The sequence below is a fragment of the Aphelocoma coerulescens genome, chromosome 27 (assembly GCF_041296385.1).
Source record: "Aphelocoma coerulescens isolate FSJ_1873_10779 chromosome 27, UR_Acoe_1.0, whole genome shotgun sequence".
NCBI classification, from domain to species: Eukaryota; Metazoa; Chordata; class Aves; order Passeriformes; family Corvidae; genus Aphelocoma; species Aphelocoma coerulescens.
The window spans coordinates 6500268-6519473 of NC_091040.1; the positions used below are offsets into that span (position 1 = coordinate 6500268).

At 52.3% G+C, this 19206-nt stretch overlaps 1 protein-coding gene across 5 annotated transcripts in view; it reads left to right on the forward strand.

Annotated features, from left to right (window-relative positions):
- The first annotated feature begins 3084 nt into the window (after nucleotides 1–3084).
- The window catches only part of LOC138099340 (corticotropin-releasing factor receptor 1), a 31172-nt gene continuing 15050 nt past the window's right edge, over nucleotides 3085–19206 (forward strand). For 2 of the 5 annotated variants that reach the window (XM_068996510.1, XM_068996509.1), the window contains exons 1-2: nucleotides 3085–3350; nucleotides 11472–11556. In XM_068996510.1, the coding sequence (XP_068852611.1) occupies nucleotides 3309–3350; nucleotides 11472–11556 (127 nt within the window). In that variant the 5' untranslated portion in view covers nucleotides 3085–3308. The remainder of the gene's footprint in view (nucleotides 3351–11471; nucleotides 11557–19206) is intronic. The other 3 variants (XR_011146699.1, XM_068996513.1, XM_068996514.1) reach the window with 2 other exon arrangements.

The following is a 19206-nucleotide window of genomic DNA, read 5'->3' on the forward strand; positions in this document are numbered from 1 at the left end:
AAAACAAGTCTCCTGGGAGAAACTTAATGTGCTGGGTTGGATTTTTTTTCAGTCTGCAGTTGCTAACACAGCCCCAGGTGCTGACAGCCTGTCCTGCCCTGAGCAGTGCCCCGAGCATTCCCAGCTCCACTTGACCTCCTGGGAAAGAAACAGTCCCAACACACAGGTGGGGAAACCGAGGCACACTGCTGATCTCAGCTGGGATTTCAGCTGAGAAGCCAAACTCCACCCTTCCACCAACCTGACCTATATGTCCAGGACACCAAGGATTATTTTTTCCTACAGATGTCCCAGCTGGAAGCAGAGCCCTGCTACTGATGTGCCATGTGGGAAGCAGGGACACATTCCCCTGCACCCTTTCAGTGCACAGACCAGTCCCAGTCTCATCCTTACAGTGCAGGAGGGACAATGGAGTTTTCCCAGACCAGGGGAGGGTTGGCTGCAGGGACAGGGGAGGAGCAGGGCAGTGGTGTAGGTCCCACAAACAGCCCCATAGTGCAGCTGTCGTGGAGCTGCTCAGACACAGGAGTGTCAAACCACGTGCAGTTACATAAAATAATTATAATATACCAAAGGCAGATAAGTCAGACTAAACCTCTTCTCTCCCTCCTTCCTGGAGATCTGATATTTCTCTTCATTCTCCCCATCCCTAATACCCATCTCCCACATTTGTGTCTGCGCTGCACCGTGGAGTTTGAGATTAACCATGACGAATGGACTGATCTCCCTGTCTCAGGGACTGTTTTATATTTCCTTTGCCACATCTGACAAGTTGCATTTTACTATAAATCCCCTCAATTAGGTCTTTCAAACAGCACTGCAGCCTTTTCCCTGATATATGGGGAAGAAATTATCTTCATGTCCCTGGCAACCAATTCCTTAACTAAAAATAGTGTTGGCTTCTGCCTTCCCTGCATCACCTCACACTTTGGGCACCTGAGCAGAGCATGGCCATCCCACATGTCCCACTTGGTGGCCATGAGCAGGCTGAGATGGTGAAAGACAATCCTTGGTCTTGGTGTGGGAATGGGATCTCCGGCACTTCCCGTTGCAAGGTCCCTTCTGTCCCCGGGGTGCACAAAGCCCTGAGCAGCCCCCAAAATCGGAGTGTGTTTTGTGACCAGGAGCTGTGCCCTAGACCTGCAATGGTGGAAGGTTTTCCTGCCCATGGCAGGGGGTTGGAACTACACGATCTTCCAACTCAAACCATTCCATGATCCTACAATGCACTCAGCTGAATCCAGGCTGCTCAAAGTCATTGGGAGCTTTCTCAAGCCATTCTTGGAAAATTTTGCATTTTCCATGGGCTTATTGAAGTGCAAGGTAACACAAGGGTGGCTCAGGAGTCTGTCTCATCCCATCCTTGTCAAGGGTGGAATGTTAGGAGACCTAAGAAACAAAAGCTTTCCTGAATTTACCAGAGCTTTATATATTTTCAGACTTCTTTGCCAAAGCAATGACACAATTGATTAAACCCAGGTAATTCCACAAGATTTATGTCTGTGTTTATTCCCCTTAATTACTGGGCCAGGAGCATTTACCCTTCGGGGGCTGGGATGGGTCCCTGGGTACCCCCACATGCTGGGACACGGCCCTGGCCAGTCCTTGTGCCTTGGTCCCACAGATCAGGGAGGACCTTGATTCCCCCCTGCCCTGTCCGGTGCTCCAGAGACAAAGAGCAGCTCAGTGAAGATGGATGGAGGCTGTGGCCGGGAATTCATCAAGGGACACTGCCCTCCTATTGATCCGTCTGCAACCCACTGTGGTCTGAGCCATTCCCAGAGGCAGAGGCTGCAGTAGGGAGCGTGATCCAGCGCCCCGTGAGACACACGGACACACCAGCATCAGACAACAGACAAGGGAAATATCACACCCCTGGGTGGTGGCCCCATGGCAATGTTTTCCAGCATCCCCCTCCCCGCAGCACACCTCATTGATCCTTATTTCCTCGAGGAAAGGAGGAAGCACAGCGTGCTGCCCGGCTGTCTGCTCCAGCTCACCTCGGGCTGATGGAGCCTGGCTCACTTCCAGGGCAGGAGCAGCACCCACAGCTCAGTGGGTACAGAAGGCATGCCCTGAAACTGCCCTGGCTTGGGGGAGCAGGTTTAACCCAGCCAGAAATTCATCCAACTCAGAGATGGACCCAGTCCTGACCATGGCATCCCCAAGAGACAGGGGTGTGGGGATCCCTCCCCAGGAGACCAGGGGACGGCAGGAGCTGAGACACAGAGGTATGACCGGAGACCCTTTACAGCCTGAGGGTTATGCTGGGGGAGAAGGGAAATGTCGTTATCCAAGACCTCAGGAGCACCGTCCAGGCTCTCCCACACCTCTGTCCCCCACCCTCCCCAGGACACTTGTCCTCCCCCTTCTCTATCAGCTCAAGCGCCCCTCTGCTCCTGCCCCATCACCTCTGCCCCTCCCACCACCCATCAAGCACGGTCCCAGCAGCTCCTCCACCTCCTCCGAGACCGCCCTTTTGATCGAACCCGCGCCGCGCAGCCCCGCTGTGTGAGAGACCTGCATCCACCTGCCCCACATCCCCTCCTTCTCTCAGGAGCATCTCCCTCACAAGGCAGGGCTGAAACACCTTCCCCCCATCCCTGTGGACGAGAAAAGGGGCTCTGCCCTCCCTTCGTGTTCACCATCCATTTTGCAAAGGGGCTGCAAAGGCTGGTGGGGGAAGCCTCGCCTTGTCCCAGTTCCTCTGCCAGAGCCCTGGAGTGAAATGCCCAAATGCGTAACACCCACTCACCCCCTTATCCCCGGCAAACTGCAGCCCCGAACCCTCTGCGGACACAAGGCAAGCCCCAGGCTCCGCGGGAGAGACCCCGCAGCGGCTGCACCATGGCAGTGCGAGGGGTGGAGAGGAGAAACCCCACTCCAAGGAGAGCCGGGAGGGCGGTCCCTGGGCCGGTGGGAAGTTTCTGCTGCTGATGCTGAGGGAGGGAAGGAGAAAGGGGAAAAAAAATCAGATAGAGTTGGAAGGCTCCAGGGAGGTGGAGGAAGGAAAAGGGGAGGAGGAAGAGGAGGAGGGAGAGAAGGGGGAGTGGGAGGCTAGTGAGGAAGGATGTAGCCCGTCGCCAGGCCAGCTGGAAGGTGGGCAGCCGGAGGACCGGCTCCAGGGAGGTTATAAAAGGCAGGACCGGGACGCAGAAGGACGCGCAGTCTCCGCGCAGCCCCGCGGGGACCCGCCACGCTCCTCCGCTGGAAGCCGAGGATTTTCTCCCCGACGGCAGAAGCAGCCCAGCAGGAGCGGGGACGCTGCCAGCCATGCCCCGGGGAGCTGGGCGCACGGGCAGCTGAGGATGGTGCCCAGCCTACGTCCTGCCCTCCTCCTCCTCCTGCAGGTAAGATGCTTTAAGTCCTCTTCTCCCACAAGGGCCCTTCTGCCTCCTCCCCATCACCCCTGCGCCCTGCGCCGCCCGCCTTCTCCGCAGTGACTTTTCAATTTCTTTGAAGGGAAAAGTAAAAAGAGAAACCGCAATACAAAGGGCCCTCGGGAGAATTCCTCCAGTCAAGGCACTGGGCTTGGCAAGAGCTCGTGATGCTCAAAAACTGTCGGGGAGGGGGGCTGAAGTGAGTGAAAGGATCATTAAAGTGGGGGAGAATTGCAGCCAGGTCCTCCTGAGCTCAGCCCAGGATTCCCAGCCTTGTACCTCCCAGTGAAACCAGCTGCCACCAGTTTCCCAGGCTGCTGGGAGAGGGTGGCCACTCCGGGGGTGTGATGGATGTGGACAACACAAATGCGGAGCCCAACTGTACCCCCATAATTAATTTTCTAAGGGAGCTTCTCCTTTTCCCCTCTGCACCTGCAAAGCACAAGACTTTTCCTCTCTAATTTGCTCGCTGTGGAACTGTAGCCACTGCTAATTTTGCAGCTCTGCAAAACATGCAAATGCTTTGTCAGAAGCAATATTCCTCCTCCTTGAGGGCTCATCAAGGAGGGAGCAGTTCACAGCCCAAAGCACGTTTAAATCCCAAACCCTGGACAAACGAGACGAAGAGGTTTCCAGTGAAATCTTGAATTTTATTTGAACAAGCCTATAGTGGCAGCTAAACAAAATGATCGGGTTTTTGATAAAACCTCTGTGTCAAGGAGTGGTAAAAGAGCAAATCTGCCTGGCTGGCTGCAGAATGGTGTCTCAGTGGCCCAGCTGGGACAGCAGAGTTTAAACAGCCCTCCCCACTGGCACCGCTGTGGCTCGTACCCCATGGGCTGTGCTTCCCACAGTTCACCCCACTGTGCACCTTACTGTGCCCATCAGCTGCACCTCTGTGCCAGGAAAGTTCTCACCTAAGTGATGAGAAGAGCTGATGTGCAGCAGGAGACCTCCCTGCCAAGTTGGTGTTGCCTCTAAAAGCTCCTCTTCTGAGCAGCTGCTCTCTCCTATGGCTGCAGCCCACAGAGCCTGATTGAGAGGATTTATAGGACTCTTTTGCTGTTATATTCCCTGGTTCACATTTTGTTTGGCTCTGATGTAAGAAACAAAGGTGAGACAGGGCAGGATCTTTTCCCCCAGCCCAGGTCCTTCTTGGCCAGTCTGTGGGGACAGCACAGACCCAGTGCAGTAAGGTCAGGTTCTGGTGGGGATAACCATGTGAGTGTGACAGCTCCTGAGCACTGTGAGCAAAAAGTGGTCCAAAAGAAGCCCAAAGGTGCTGACTGAGACACAGCTCCCATCCTCTGTCAAAGCTCCTTAGGCTCAGGGGTTCCCTCGCCATCCCCAGATGTTCCCCAAGGATGTTCTCCTCATGAAGCTGGAACAATGAGTCCTCAAAAATCTTCCAGAGTTTGAGACAAAACCACCCCTGTGCTGGGGCTGGGACTGGGAGGGGGTCACAAAAACCAGTCCAGGCAAAGAGAAGCCTCTCCCAGCTGGCTCCAAAAAGAAACAGTCAATCTACAACACTCCCCCCCTTTGCAGTCAAGCTGTCTATTTTTCTGTATAAATACATGCATTCAAAACTCAGACCCTTTTCCAGAACAATCCCAACCCTCTCCTGGGGACAGCATGGGCTAAAGGACCATGAAACCCGGCTGTAAGTAAGTGCATCCCTGCATCCAGGTGGACCTGCAGCAGCATCCAGCCTGTGAGTGCAGAGACCTGCAGCAGCCCAGCTCCAGCACAGAGCTCAGCAGGGACAAACCTCCCCTGCAGATACTGGGCTGGCACAGTTTAGGTGTTCCCCGTGCACCTGGCCAGCACCTCCACTTTAGCATCGGTTTGCCCATGTTGCTTTACTGGATAGACATCCCTCAGGGGGTTGGATAGACAGACTAGGAGACAGGCAGCCAAACTTGCTGCCAAGTGCTCCCTGGCATGCTGCAAGTCATTTAAACAAACTAAAAAAGTGATTAAAATAAACCAGCTTACCTGCAGCTCTGTCAGGAACCAGTGATTTTTCTGGGGCTGATAAAACTGCAAAAGCGTTTTATGAAAAATCAGAGATTGATGCCAAGTGTGGGATAATTTCCCCTCTCACTTGACCACCTCCAGCAGCAATAAGCCCAAAACCCAGCCCTTGCCCCTTCCATGCTCCAATCCTTGCATAAGATGCAGAGCTGTAGTCGCAGGACATGCTGACCCTGGGGATCTCTTCCAGTCCTCACTTTCCTTAAAAAAGGAGTTGATTCAGTGGGTGTGAAATCATCCCTGTAGTTTTGCATCTTCAGCGAAGAAGTGAATGGAAAAGGCACAGCCTGTTCCCAGAATAGCTGCTCCATCACCATAGGATGAATATGTAGGAATACAATGAGAGTATCCTGCACCACCCTGCCCTGAAATCCATCTCTGCTCACCCAAAATCCTGCACAACGCTGGCCCAGAAGTTCGTTGCAAGTGACAAGCTCAAGCTGTGATTGAGTCTGCAGTTTGGAGAGGCATCCATGGCTTTGTCTGTGAGAACAATTTTTGAACCCAAAGAAAGCACAAATCAACCCCCAAATCATGGGGTTCCCTCACCAAGCAGAGCCCAGGAGCCACTGTCCAACACTCCAGAGCTGTCACTCAGGAGAGGGTGGCTCTTTCTGAAGATGGAATAACACACCCGGGGCCCATCTGTTGTTTTTCCTTTTTTCCCTAACTGTGTTTGGAGCTGGTCGAAGAGATCCTCCTTCTCTGCAGGGTCTCCTGCTTTATCCACAGCCACCCACCCAGGAGCAGTCGCCTCCATTCCGATGGTCAAGGGCAAAGGGGGTTGGCATTTTGCATGTCACAGCCCCTCTTCCACCCCGAAATCTGCACTATCCACCCTGGAAAGGCGGTGGCAGATGCGGCTTTGGTGTGGCCAAGCTTTCCTGAGTTGTGAATGCAAATAAACTGGAAAAAAAAGATGGGGGAGTTAAACTGTGGATGTTCATCCCAGGGCGCAACCCTAAAAAGGTGATGGGTGAAGGAGGGGGTTTGGAGCAGTCAAGATGTGGGTTTTGGGACAGAGCTGGAGGGAAAAATGTCCAATCCCAAAATGAAAATACCTGTCAATGCACAGGAGTTCCACATGTACAATCTGCAGGAGAGTTTAATACAATTGCCTTAGAAAAACAGCCCTCCCCCAGGCTTGCATCCATCACTCCAATCTTCCTCAGCAGCCTTTGCCTGTCACAGATCCCATAGGAGCTGCCTGGATTGTGTCCCCTTCCCCAGTTTGTTTGTGCCTTTAGCTTCCAATACCCAAATGCCACTAGTAATTCACTAGCCCCCAAAAATCCATGTCTCTCTTCACAGATAAATGAAGTCAGAATTATTTATGGCAAGGGAGGGAGACCAGAGCTTAATCCAGGAAAACCTTTAACTGCTCATAAATCAGGTTTTACAGGGCATTCATTTAGCCCTGATTGATATTCTTTTGTTAGGATCTGTATCCAGCATACACAGAGAGGTACTCCAAACAGAATAAACACTCTCACCAAAGCTCCTGTCTACACACCACAGGGACTGGCCCTCTAATATGGATAAATTAATAAACTTGCAGATTTTAATGCCAGATGGAGATGTTCTCACTGCCTGCTCTCCCCCTGAGTAACATCAGCCACAGAAAATGCCCCCGTGGCTCTTGCTTTGAGCCTTGTTCCGTTGCCTGAGCTTTGCCTTGATGCCTTGATGCTGACAGGGCTTGGGATGGGGCTTCAGAAAAGCAATGAAGGAGCAACAGGGGCTTGGTAGGGCAGCAGAGGGGCTTGGAGGAACCCTGAGATCATGGGCAGCAAAGCAGGTTCCTGCCAGGTCTGAGACAGGGGCGCAAAGAGGGTCCTTCATGGACCAGATGCTGCCTGGAGATTTCATTTGTGGGTTCAACTGAGGATGAAACTGTTCCAAGTGAAAGCCCTCAAGGTGAAGCAGGTAAGAAGCTGCCCAGCTGCAGAAAACAGTGCCTGGAAGTCAGAGGAGACAAAGGGAAAGAGATGCCCTGCAGGGAAGGCAGGGGACACGGTGGGTTGGAGGCACCTCCGAGCACATTTGAGGGGCAGCCCTTTCGGTCAGGCTGTTGCAGGCCGCCTCCAGCCACCAGCTGCAGTCCTGGCAGGATGTGCTGCTCCCTTCCCACTCCACTGTTGCTGCTCTGCCATCGGAGGTTGGCATCCAGCTCTTTTAACACTCACTGTATTTAACACCCAAAGTCTGGCACCTTTTGCTGCAGGCTCAGAGCCAAGAACAGGCTCCATCCTAGCCTAATGCCCCGGGGAACCTCAGCAAAGGTCCAGGGCAGCAGCTGCTCAGCCCTTCCCTGCCCATGTGTTCCAGGAGGTCTTTCCTCTTCCACACCAAGTGTTGTAGTGGGCAGCAAGCCCAGCCAAGCCAGGGAGCAGCGCTGGTGGGTCAGAGAGGTCCCTACAGCAAGTCAAACTCCAGGGCGGCCGGTGTTGTCCCCCCTCCCAGGAAGGTCACCATGGCCATCACTGTCCACTGCTCCCACTGCCCTCCCCAGCTCTATGCAAAGCCCCTGTCCCCCACGGCTTCGTCCCAGGCTTCAATCCCACTAATCACTCCGCTCTCCAATTACAGCCCCTCGGCACTGGACCTCCGAGATTGCTCATTAGGCTACGAGCCATCTATCTCCTGCTCAGAGCTGTCAGCCCTTCCTGCCATGCAGATCCCCTCTTGTTTGAGGCAATAGGACAGCAGGCGGGGGTGACAGGCCTGTCTCTGGGTAGCACAGTGCAGGGGGTGATGTTGCAGCTGGATGTGAATGTATTAATTAGTATCCATGGATCGCTTTGTAGAGCAAAAGCACCGCAAGGGGACATTAATTCCTAATTGTTATTAATTGAATTTTTCTGCCAGGTCAGTGGCAGGTCACAAAGACTGATGCCATGTGTGTGTGACTGTGCTGCTCACCCCCCCAGCAGCAGCCAGACCCCAGTGCTGATGAGCTGGCGCTGTCGCAGTCACTGTGCTGCATCTCCTGGCCAAGGGCACCTACCACCCTGTCCCCTCACAGGCACAGGTGCAGCTCCGAAAAACCTCCGTGTTTTTCTTGGAGCCCTGGTGGCACCAGGATGTGGTTGGTGTGTCCAGGTCACAGAGATCTGCCCTACACAGTGCTCCACAACCTGAGTGACCTGAGGCAGGTGGTCCTCAATGCCTCAGTTTCCCTTCTGGGACAGCCCTGGCATGGTGGGTGGTGGGACACTGACCACAGCAGATGTTTGCTGTGTGTGGGATGCAGGAAATATGGGAGCAGTGTCAGGTTTTGGTGTCTGAGCTGTGCAATGAGGACTGGAGCTGGGGTGGGGGGCTGGTCCTGCTACAGAAAATGTGGGGATGAAAGGAAGGAGCCGGTGCTCCGTGAGGTCCAAGGTTAAACCAGAACCATCCCTGTGTATAAAACAGGGCCTGGAAGGAAGCTGGGTGGATGCTGAGGCAGCAGCAGCAGAGACGCTGGTGGCTCCTGATGGAGAAGAAGCTGCTGCGAGTGTGGGCCCTCATGGGGCCTGTGCAGCTCCCAGCAGAACCATCCTCCATCCCTGTGGGAGCGGCTCCCCGGGCTGACTGGGAGCACTGTGTGAAGTGGCTGCTTCCAGAGGAGCAGATTGCCTCCCTTCCCAGGCAGCTGAGTGCTCAGCTGAGGCTCTCCAGGATTTTGGCAGGCTGAGGGAGGTCATAGAGGTGTTCTTGCCTGCAGAGCGGGATCTGCCATGGCCCATGTGAAGGCAGGGCTGGGAGGGCAGAGGGACACGGCCCCTCTCTGGCCCGAGCACGACCCACTGCCATGTCAGGGCTCTTGAGGTGAGCTTGGCTCCAGCCCGGCCAGGCCAGGCCCTGCTGGGCACCATGTGTCATCTTACGGCAGCGATGCTCTGGCACACAAAGCTCTTCAAGGACAGAGCTTTGACCTGTTCTCTCTGCAAAGCATGAGGAGGGGTTGCAGTAACCCACAAAGAGCAAAGCAGATGAGACAGTGACCAGCAAGTGCCAGATCAGAATGGTTTTGACTGGGACAAATCCCCCTGCAGCTGCCCCCTCCCCCTGTTTATTCCCCTCGAAAGGCTGACAGGAGCGGGACAAAACCTCTGCCTCTGTCAAGAGCTTTGGCCACACTGCAGTGTGAGACAGGACTCAGAGCCTGGTAAAAAAGCTCTTAGTATTAGTTCTGTTCTGGGGATCCTTTTTTTCCTTTCCTGTAGCTGTTTCAGCTCATTTACAAAGCCTGCAAAGAGCCAGTGACTGCTCCATCCATACCCCTCTCTGGCCGTGGCTTGGTCCGTGTGCTGCTCAGTGCCAAGACCTCACCCTGTGTCTGGAAGGAGAATGGGCACTGCCAGGCTGGAGCAGGCTGGGATTAGGAGAAACACATCCAATTAACACTTGAAAGCCTGTTCAGGTGGATGAACCATCCCAGCCCCTTTTGAGCAGAACCCTTCTGTCCCAGCTGCCCATGCCAAGAGCCACCAGGTCCAGTGGGCACCAGCTGCAGGCATAAACACAGAGGGGAGCAGACCCCCTACACCTTGATTCCTCCCTGTCTGGAGGTTGGGGGATCTCAGCTTTCTGAAAGGAGACTCAGGAGGTGCTGGGCTCCCAGCACCCAGGAGCTCCGAGCAGCGCCCGTGCCGGGGCAGGGTTGAGCTGCCGGATCCCCTGTGCCATCTGGAGCAGTCACAACAAGGGAGCTATTCTCAGCTCCATTTATATGTCTGCCTGACATCTCTCTTGCTGTCAAAACCAGCTTCCCAAGGCAGTAAACAGTTGTTTGGAAAAGAGCAAGTGGGTGCTGAGCTTGTCTCTGTGTGTGAATAAATTCTGCTCATGCCTTGGTAAGGCATGGGGATGGCTGGGTGTACCAGAAAGAGCAGACAGTGTTTCTATGGCTCAAGGGCAAGAGGAGGAACATCTTCTGCCTGCTCAGAGCAGTTTGGGAGGTAAATGGCACTCAGGAAGGGGGCTCAGGCACTAGGAATCAGCGTGGCTGATGGGGAAGGCAGAGTTTGTTTCCCTGAGGAGCTGGGAGCTTGCCTGCAAGCAGGGGAGGTGCAGCCATTCCTGCCTTCAGGCTCAGGGCCTCTTCCCAAGGGGTCTGTATGTGATGTATTTTGGGACGCAGCTCTGCCATTTAATCAGTGACTTGTCTGCAGGGGGTTTGCTCAGTCGTTGAAGGTGAAAAAAGTGGAGTTGAGCCTTATCCACCATTAGTGCTAGTGCCCGGAGCAGAGGGGATGAGCCTGTGTCACCCTTCTCTGAGCTGGAGGAGAGAGTGGGCAGCTGCTTGTGCAAAAATCTGTGTTCTGCAAAATATCAGGTCCCCTCCTTCCCTCACCTGGCACCCTGGTGTGACCTGGGACCAACAGCACTATCCCTCTGCCATCCTTGCAATGCCTTCATCATGGCAATTGCCTTTCTCACTTTTAGTTTCCCCAAACTCCTGCAAAGGCACAATAATTCAATAATCCTTTTTCCAAAATAGCTCCTCATGCCGAGTTTTAGCAGAGCTGGGTAGATCCTGGTCAATGCTTTCTGACTCAGTGGGAATGTTGCTGTTGGCTGACAATTCTCCTGAAAAAAAGGCTTGAGCCAGATCTGGTTGTCTGTGGATCAGATCTCCTTAAGGATGTGTATGAACATCTTCCCACTGACAGCTTACAAGGCTGTGATTTCAATAAGGGATTGAAAATCAGAGCGTGGTGTCAGGCTCATCATTTCCCCTGTCTGCTCTCAGGATTCAAAGATGCAAAACCCAAAAGTGTTGATTAAAATGCTAAATAGCAGAGGTTCCACAATTCAGCAAGGGCTGCAGGAGGGTTTGCTGAGGGAGGTGTTTGAGGCAGGGGAGGATCAGTGGCTGAGCAGTCCCTCAGCACAGTTTCCCTGGGAAACCATCCTGAAAATGGGTACGTGTCCATTGTGTAGCTTTGGGGGTAGTACCCATGAAAACATGGGCAAGCTCAGCTCTGACCCAAGGAGGCATTTGGGGACGGGGAAGCAGCATATTGCACATATAACTCTGCCCCTGCCTGCTCTCTCCCCATCCAGGCGTTTCTCCTCTGGGATACCCCGGTGGCAGCCTCCATCCAGGAGCAGTACTGCGAGAGCCTGCCGCCCATCACCAACCACACTGGTGAGTGTCCCCCATCCCCAGCCCACTCAAGCCACCCCCTGGGGTGGAAGAGGGTGTCAGGGGTGTCTCTGGGCTCATCTGCTGCTGCATGGATCCTTTTTGGGGAGGTGGGATGTGCAGAGGCTGCATCGCAGCCCTCTGCTGGTGCTGCTGCAGCCTCTTTGCAGGGTGACAGTGGAGGCAGGTAGAAAGTGCAGATCTCAGAAGAGATGAAAACAAAGAAAATAAATGTCTGTTGGGTAGAAGGGAGATGGACAAAGAGACATCAGGGCTGGCTGCCTATTCTCTGCCATGCCCAGGGACACCAGGACCTTGGCCCCTATGTCCACCCCTCTACCATCCCCTTGCCCAGGGATGATGACTGGGGGTTTTGACTTTTTGTGGAGACCACATCACCAGTGCAGTGTGGCCACCATGGCTCAGGGCTCAGCCAGCCTCCAGGTGCCATTGAGCACTTTGGGAGGCCACCAGTCACAAAGAGCTTCTGGGGACGTGGCTGTGGCCAGGGCTGGCTCAGCCCTGCTGGGTGGGAGCAGCAGGATCACGGGCAGCCCATGCCTGCTCAACATTGTACATGGGTTCAATCCAATCAGGTCAGGGCTTGTGCCAAAAATGGCTTTTAGCCTATATTCAGAATATGACTTGGATGTCACCTCAGCAGTGACAGGTCTGGTTCAGTGACAAGTTTTGGGGGAGGAGAAGTGTGAGAGGGAGTGGAGCTCACAGGGACAAGGAGAAAAGTCCTCCCCAGCTCTGGGATGCTGCAGTGTTGATTTTCCATGACTGAATGAGAATCAGAGTGGGCACCAAGGAACTCTCTGTCAGGGTGATGGATGGCCACGGGACTGGGCACTGAGGAATGGCCATGGGACTGGGCACTAAGGGATGGCCATGGGCACCCAGAGCTGAGGGATGGCTGCCCACCACCCATTAACAGCAGCATTAACAGCTCTTTCTTAACAAATCCCATCTTGGCACCAGCTGATCCAGTGTCTGGCCAAACCCAGGCTACCATTGCCCTGCAAGAAGCATCCCAAGCCCAGGAGGTGGAGGCAGAAAGCTGGGGGACAGCAAAGCTGCCTGCAGAATGGCAATGCCTCCATGTCTGGTCGGACAAGAAACTTGGTCCTCACTCATGTGCTTTGCTTGCTGAAGGTTTCTTCATTCTGCTCAGTGAGGGCCCGTCCTTGGCCATGTTAAGCTGACCCAGGGCAGCACGCAGGTCCCAGACAATCCTCCTGCCCAGCTCATGGTCTTTTCCACCCACTGCTGGAACCTCCCAAGCCCCCGGGAGAGGTCAGAAAGGGGGGAGAATTTGTGCTGTGGTTTGCTGATGCATTGCCCCAGAATCACCACCATCCTCAAGCACCGAGCGCTGCTTTCTGCAAGGATTGGGCTTGGCTCGGTGGGGATTTATCAGCCTGAATCCAAGCAGGATTTAGTGCACCTCAGTGTCGATGTCCCCGGCAGAGGGGAGAACATGAGGCTTCAGATTTGCAAATTGTCCATTGTCTCTACACATCCAACCTGCAATTCCTGAGCAACTCATTAATTTGGGTGGGGCTGGCACACGTGAGAGCCACTTCCAGCTGGAGGAGGGGGCTTAGAACAAAAGGTAGAGGTGAAACTAATTGTCTTATGTCTGCTTGGGAAGCAGAATTCAGCGACAGCCCTGGTCCTTGGAGTCCATTTAGGCCCTGCCTGATGGAGTCAGTGATTCCTTCGGAGGGATATTTACTAAACTGGAAACTTTGATTTGAGGCTATTTAACATGAAGAGCTGTTAGGATGATGCTAATTAGAATTGCAGCAGGGCCCTGAGACTTAATTTGTTAATGCCTTCACAACCCTTGGGAAATGACACATGCTGATAACACATGCTGATAACACGAGCCCAGCAGTCCCCCAGCGCGTGGCTCGGCAGGGGATCTGCTGGATGCATGGACAGGCACTGCCTTGTGCCTGTGTGCAGCATCCCTCCTCTGAAGCACAGCCCAGCATGGGCTCTCCTGCTCTCCCTGGTCACCAGTCCCTTAATCTCTCCGTTTTAAGGAGGATGTGTGGCTGGACAGTGATCTCACCAGCGTGCCAGCGCTCTCTGGGCATGTGCACTGAGCTGGAAAAGTCTCTGCCACGGCAGTGGGGTGGAGGCACACTGGGGTGACGCTTTCCAGGCTCAGGGGTGCAGGTGGTGCAAACTCTCATCCCAGGACATGGAGCAGCTGAGCCTCACAGAGCTCTCCTGTCTTGCCCTCTTATCACCGTGGATTTACCCATCTTCCTTCAAGTCCCCAGTGCAGGGTAATATCCCCAGGAATTCAGGCTCTTTGCACAGGTGTGATGCTCCAACTTGATAGTTTGGGTATCCATCAAAACTTCCTCTCAGTGAGCCCCTGATTTTGGGCGGGACTGGGACACAGGGGCACAGCTGGATGCTCCATCAGAAAGCTCTTCCCACAGTACCAGTGAGGAGGGAGTATGAGGCTGGACTTGAGGTCAACATGGTGCATTCAGGAAGCCAGGTCAGCTGCACCCCCAAGCATCTGCAAGCCAAGCAAGTCTCGGATCAGGCTTGAAATGGAATGCAATGAGGATCAGCATCCCTTGTCTGGGGTGGATAGGTGCTGTCCCAAGGGCTCCCAGCCCATGGATTGACTCAGACCATGGATTTCTCTGGCTGATGATTTCAACTCCCCAGGATCTGTGTACAGCTGCTTCTCTCCCTGCCACAAAGTTCATCAGGGAGGGACAAGGTCGTTTAATCCACCAGGCAAAGCATTCCCTGCAGCTGCAGGACTGTTTCCCTGGGGAAGGAAGGGGGAATCTGAGCAGATGGGAAAGGCTCTTCCTAATTAATAATGAGGCTTTTCCAAAGCAGCTCAGCAGAAAGCACTCTAACGGAGCAAGCTTGGAGCACTGTCAAGGGGTTGTTCTGCCATTTGTAGCTCTCAAGCCTGGATCAGCCCAAGGAGTTGCCAACCAATTGCTCACATCCCCCTCTGGTCCTGGCCGCATGATCCACTCCTTTAAGCTTGTTATCACAATGAATTCTTATCCTCAATCTCATGTGTGTGCTCAGGAGAGAGGAGAGCACAGAAAATTCCTTGTCAGGAAAGAAATGTTTCATGCCAGTGCCAGTTCACCTAAAGCAAAGAAAAGTGGCACCAAAGCGAAGCAGAAAAAAAGAAATGTCTGGGGGTTTTTAACTGAAGGTTTTTTCAAGGGGGAAAGGGAGCTTAGCTTTGCATCGAATAAGGCAAATCTAATTGTTCCAGATACAGCAAAATCCTGTGGCTGAGGAGCAGTGAGTGATGAGAACATATCCTTCACCAGCACTATCAGACAAGTTTGGTAACACCTTTCACAGCGGGTGACAATTTGACCAAGAGCCTTTCCACCCACTCCAGCTCAGCTCCCAAAGCGCTGATGCTGCTCCAGCAGCCCCCATGCCACTGCTCTTTCATTCACTCACTGACTCCCTTGGGGTGAGCCTGGAATTTAAATTCATAAAGGTCAAATTTACATCAGCCACTCTTTTCTCTTCAGTCTCATTGGCATCTCTCCCACCCAGGCAGAAATATTAATAGAGGAGCTGAGCAGGGGTTAGAGATGCAGCAATGAGTCTTGGCAGGGACTTGAGGGAGATACACCGTGTTAGGAAGGTTTGGGAAACAAAACTCTCATCTATATGGAAAATCCTAATGGTTTAAATATATACTGGTGTCGATAAAGCCATTCTGCTCCATCATCTGGGAAACAGGGATGTCAGTAGCACCTCACTGATATTCACAGATTTTATTGTAGTGGAGGAGGGAAGATGATGAGAGTTTCCAGTAGGAAACCACATCCTGGCACATCCCAGTGTGAGCAGCAGCTACAGCAGTTAAACTGTACTTTGGGCTGGATGCAGTGAAGTCGCTGCCAGAGGCTCTGTTCAAGTGTAGCCAGACTAGAAGGCTCTGCTGGGAAAACTCTGCCAGGGAGGGGTTGTGATGCTTCACTCACCCACCACCAAATCCCAGCCAGCCCCAGGGAATAAACCACTTCCTGCCACCCTTGGTTATAACACAACTCCAAACACTCCGTGGTTCATGTCAGGAGAACAAGGTAAGTCCCAAACACAACCCTCTACATTCTATATACATATACATATATACATATATACATATATACATATATACCTATATACCTATATACATATATACATATATACATATATACATATAAGCTGTAAAGCTGTACCTGGACCATCTTAAGTGACAACATTGAGCAGATGCATCAGATACCAACAGCACAAGCCAGGTTTGGTGCCTTTTATTTACATCAACAAGCCAAAAATTCATTACAAAGACTCATAGCTATCATAATGCTTAATTAGCCTGGGTAATTATTTTACACCAAGGATTGTGGAACTTGAATGCTTGGGAAGATTTCTGGGGATTTTTTGAGGACTGGAGTCTTACAAAGGTAAATAGAAGCCCCCAATGCCACCGAAAGCAGTGCTGGAGGTAGGGTGTGAGCAAGGATCTACTTTGAGGTAGCTGCATCTGCTCCCAGCCATCCTGAGCACCCACCCCTGCCCAGAGAGAAGGCAAACAGCTCCACCATCCCAATTTCTAGCCCACTTCAATATAAATTGTCCCCCAGTGCCATTTCCCTCAATGCCTCAAGGTGCTACTCAAGCATTTAACATCCGAGTGACTCCACAGCTGGACCCAGCCACCCCTCCCTGGCACATCAGCACCTGGAAGTACAAGCATCCCCCAAAGGCCCTTGTTTTGGGGCAGTAAGGTGTGAAATGGCTGCTTGTGCTTCACCACTGTGGTGGAGCTGCCTGGGAGGGACAAAGAGCTTTTTGTGCTTTGGCTGCAGTTGATGCATCAGGCATTACAGTGAGTTGTATTTTGATTAGATGTGGAGATGAAGCTCTGATTGCCAAATGCAAATGTTGCAGCAGAGACACAGGGGATGCTCTCAGGGAGCCAGAGGCTCGAGGCAGCAGCAGTAATGCGGTCACAGAGGACATCAGGGCTGGATAGAGATAACTGTGGTTGAATGAGAGCTCAGGACAGGTAGCTATGTTATGAGTTAATGAATTAGATATGAGTTAACAACTTTCAGCTGTTAGCCTCTTGCGACACCTCAGATAAATAACCCCATCACTCCCAGACATGGGAATGAGCCTGTAATTCAGATTTCCATCATCTCTCCTGGCCCCTTTGCATTGCAGAAGGGGAGACGGACTTCACTCTTCCCCCAGTGAAAGTTGTGTCTGTGCACAGCAGCAAACTGGGACATTGTGCTGGTGCACAGTTCTGCTCAGTGTGCTGCAGGATGTGCTTACCAGCACAGTTAATCAGCACAGCCTTTGCTTTACCTCTCTTCAGAGCATCCCAGCAATGGCTTGATGGTATGATAATACTTCAGACCTCCTGGCACCAGCTCAAGAGCACTGTGGCCACACATCTGGTACTGCTGGACCAGAAGAAACATGCTCCATCCTCTTTAAATTTGCTCAAAATCTTTTGGCAGATTAGCTGGGAGTGGAGAGCTCTACCCTGCTGGGTTTCGCACGGTTCTGTGGCTTTAGCACAGAGCCATCTGGGAGGCCTCTGCGAGTGGTGAAAGCAGGCTGGAGAAGGATGCTTCATAGAAGCAGATGGGATATTGCTACAGTTACCCTGAGACAGTTAATGTGATAGAGTTGTCTCAGTGTAAGTCCCTGGACAGACAGTTTTTTCTTCAGAAGAAAGTAAATGCTTTATATTGCTTCAGAGCAGCACAACCCAAAGGCAATAGGGTGAGAAGGGATTGGACTGACTTCTCCTGTGCCACATTCACTGTCTCAAAGTAGGGCCTGCTCCTTCCTCCTCCAAACACCATGTTTCTGTGTGGGAAGATGCCACATTAGGGGGATTGAGTGCAGGTAGAAAGTTCATTGACCTTTCTTGCTATAAATCTGTAAAGACCAAACCTGTGCAGCCAGTGGAGCTGAGAAGCTGGAGCACACGTGTGCAGAACCTGGAGAATAATCCCCCTGCAAACACGGATGGGCCGCCGAGCAGGGAAGCATTTAACACTGATACATATCATTTCCATGCCAAACACTGCTCTAAATGCCAGCTGCCACTGGGGAGGAGCTGCAGCAGAGGGTTGTGCTGGGCAAAGGGGATGTTGCAGCCCTCATGACACTCTGTCTTCACTGCTTTACTTATCCCTTCCCCATCAGGAGGGGGTTTTTTCTGTTTTCTGTGTGCTGGAGAGAGTAGAAAGAGCAGCATCTGCTTTCTGCAGCTTTTCTTCATCAAGCCTTTCTCAGTGTGAGCCTAGGAAAAATATTACAGCCCCCCACTAGATTAAAACCTGATGGGACAGAGCTCCAAATGCTGCCAGTGGTGGCACAGGGGTGAAGCACAGGCAGAGGTCCAGGAGCATCCGACAGCCTGGCTGAGCCTCTCCTCATCTGGCTGCAGCCCCAGACCCAAATGTCACTCCACAGCACCACCCTGACCCATGGGACGAGGAGGGCTGAGCTCCTGCCGATGCTGCTGCACCTTCCCTGTGGTGGGACTGGTGGGACCCACTGGGTTTGGTGTCTGGTGGGATCCTGTCTGTTGGGAGTGAGTGCCAAGCAGCATCACACCAAGTGCCTTGGAGAAAGGTGGAGATATTAAATCCAGCCTTGAACAGACGTATCACAGAATGATGCACCTCTGTCTGGCCACATTATTTCCACAAGTCTCTTTTGGGTTTGGTTATTAATGGCATTGCTGTGGGTTTGCTTTACTGGTGGAGAGTCATCATCCTCACTCTTCATGTTTGTCCTCCCTGAGCAATCTCTGTCTGTCCCCCAGAACAGCCCCTGGAATGCAGGAGGGAAACTGAAGCCCAAGAGGATGTGGAGAAAATGGAGTTTGTGCTCAGCCCCACGGGTGCCCAGGAGGGGTGGCAATAGCTGCAGGAGCTGCCGTGGGCATTAGCACTGTGCAAGCCCCATTCTCCTGTCCTGCGTTGTGCCAAGTGAAGCTTTTCCTGTTCCAGACATTCACGCAGCTTCTCACCTGGCTGGCTAACAGAGAGAGCACTTGGAATTTAACTTTGTCCTTAGTTCAAGTAATTACTGGTTGTTTTTTCTTTACATGGATGAATGTTATCATAAAATTTTTAACTGTGACCCTCTATTTCTCTGTCAAACTTGGGTCAAAACAACAAAGGAGCTCTATAAATTCAAATGGATGCAGAAAGACACAGACACACGTGATTAAAGGCACCTCGTTTCCTACAAAATACAGGCTTAAAACAGTTAACTTAAAGGGAAGGTTGCCACAGCAACCCTACACATTAGCAAAGCTAAAAGCAAAGGTCACTGTTAAAATTAATTTCTCCCTACAAGCTACGGGAGGCAGAAGGTAACACTCACCATGCTCTGATGCTTTCCCAGCTCACATGCTTGGAAGTTGTTGTCCCTCGCTAAAATATTTGAAGAAGACACAGAAAGCCCTGAAAATTTTCTCTGAGAACATTGCAAAATAACAAGGAGCCAAATTTTTAGATAATCAATGAAAAAATATTCCTCCATAAAAACGTTCATCGTCATCATCATCATCATCAATAGTATTTTGCTTTTTTTCTTTGGCCACTCTTTAGTCAG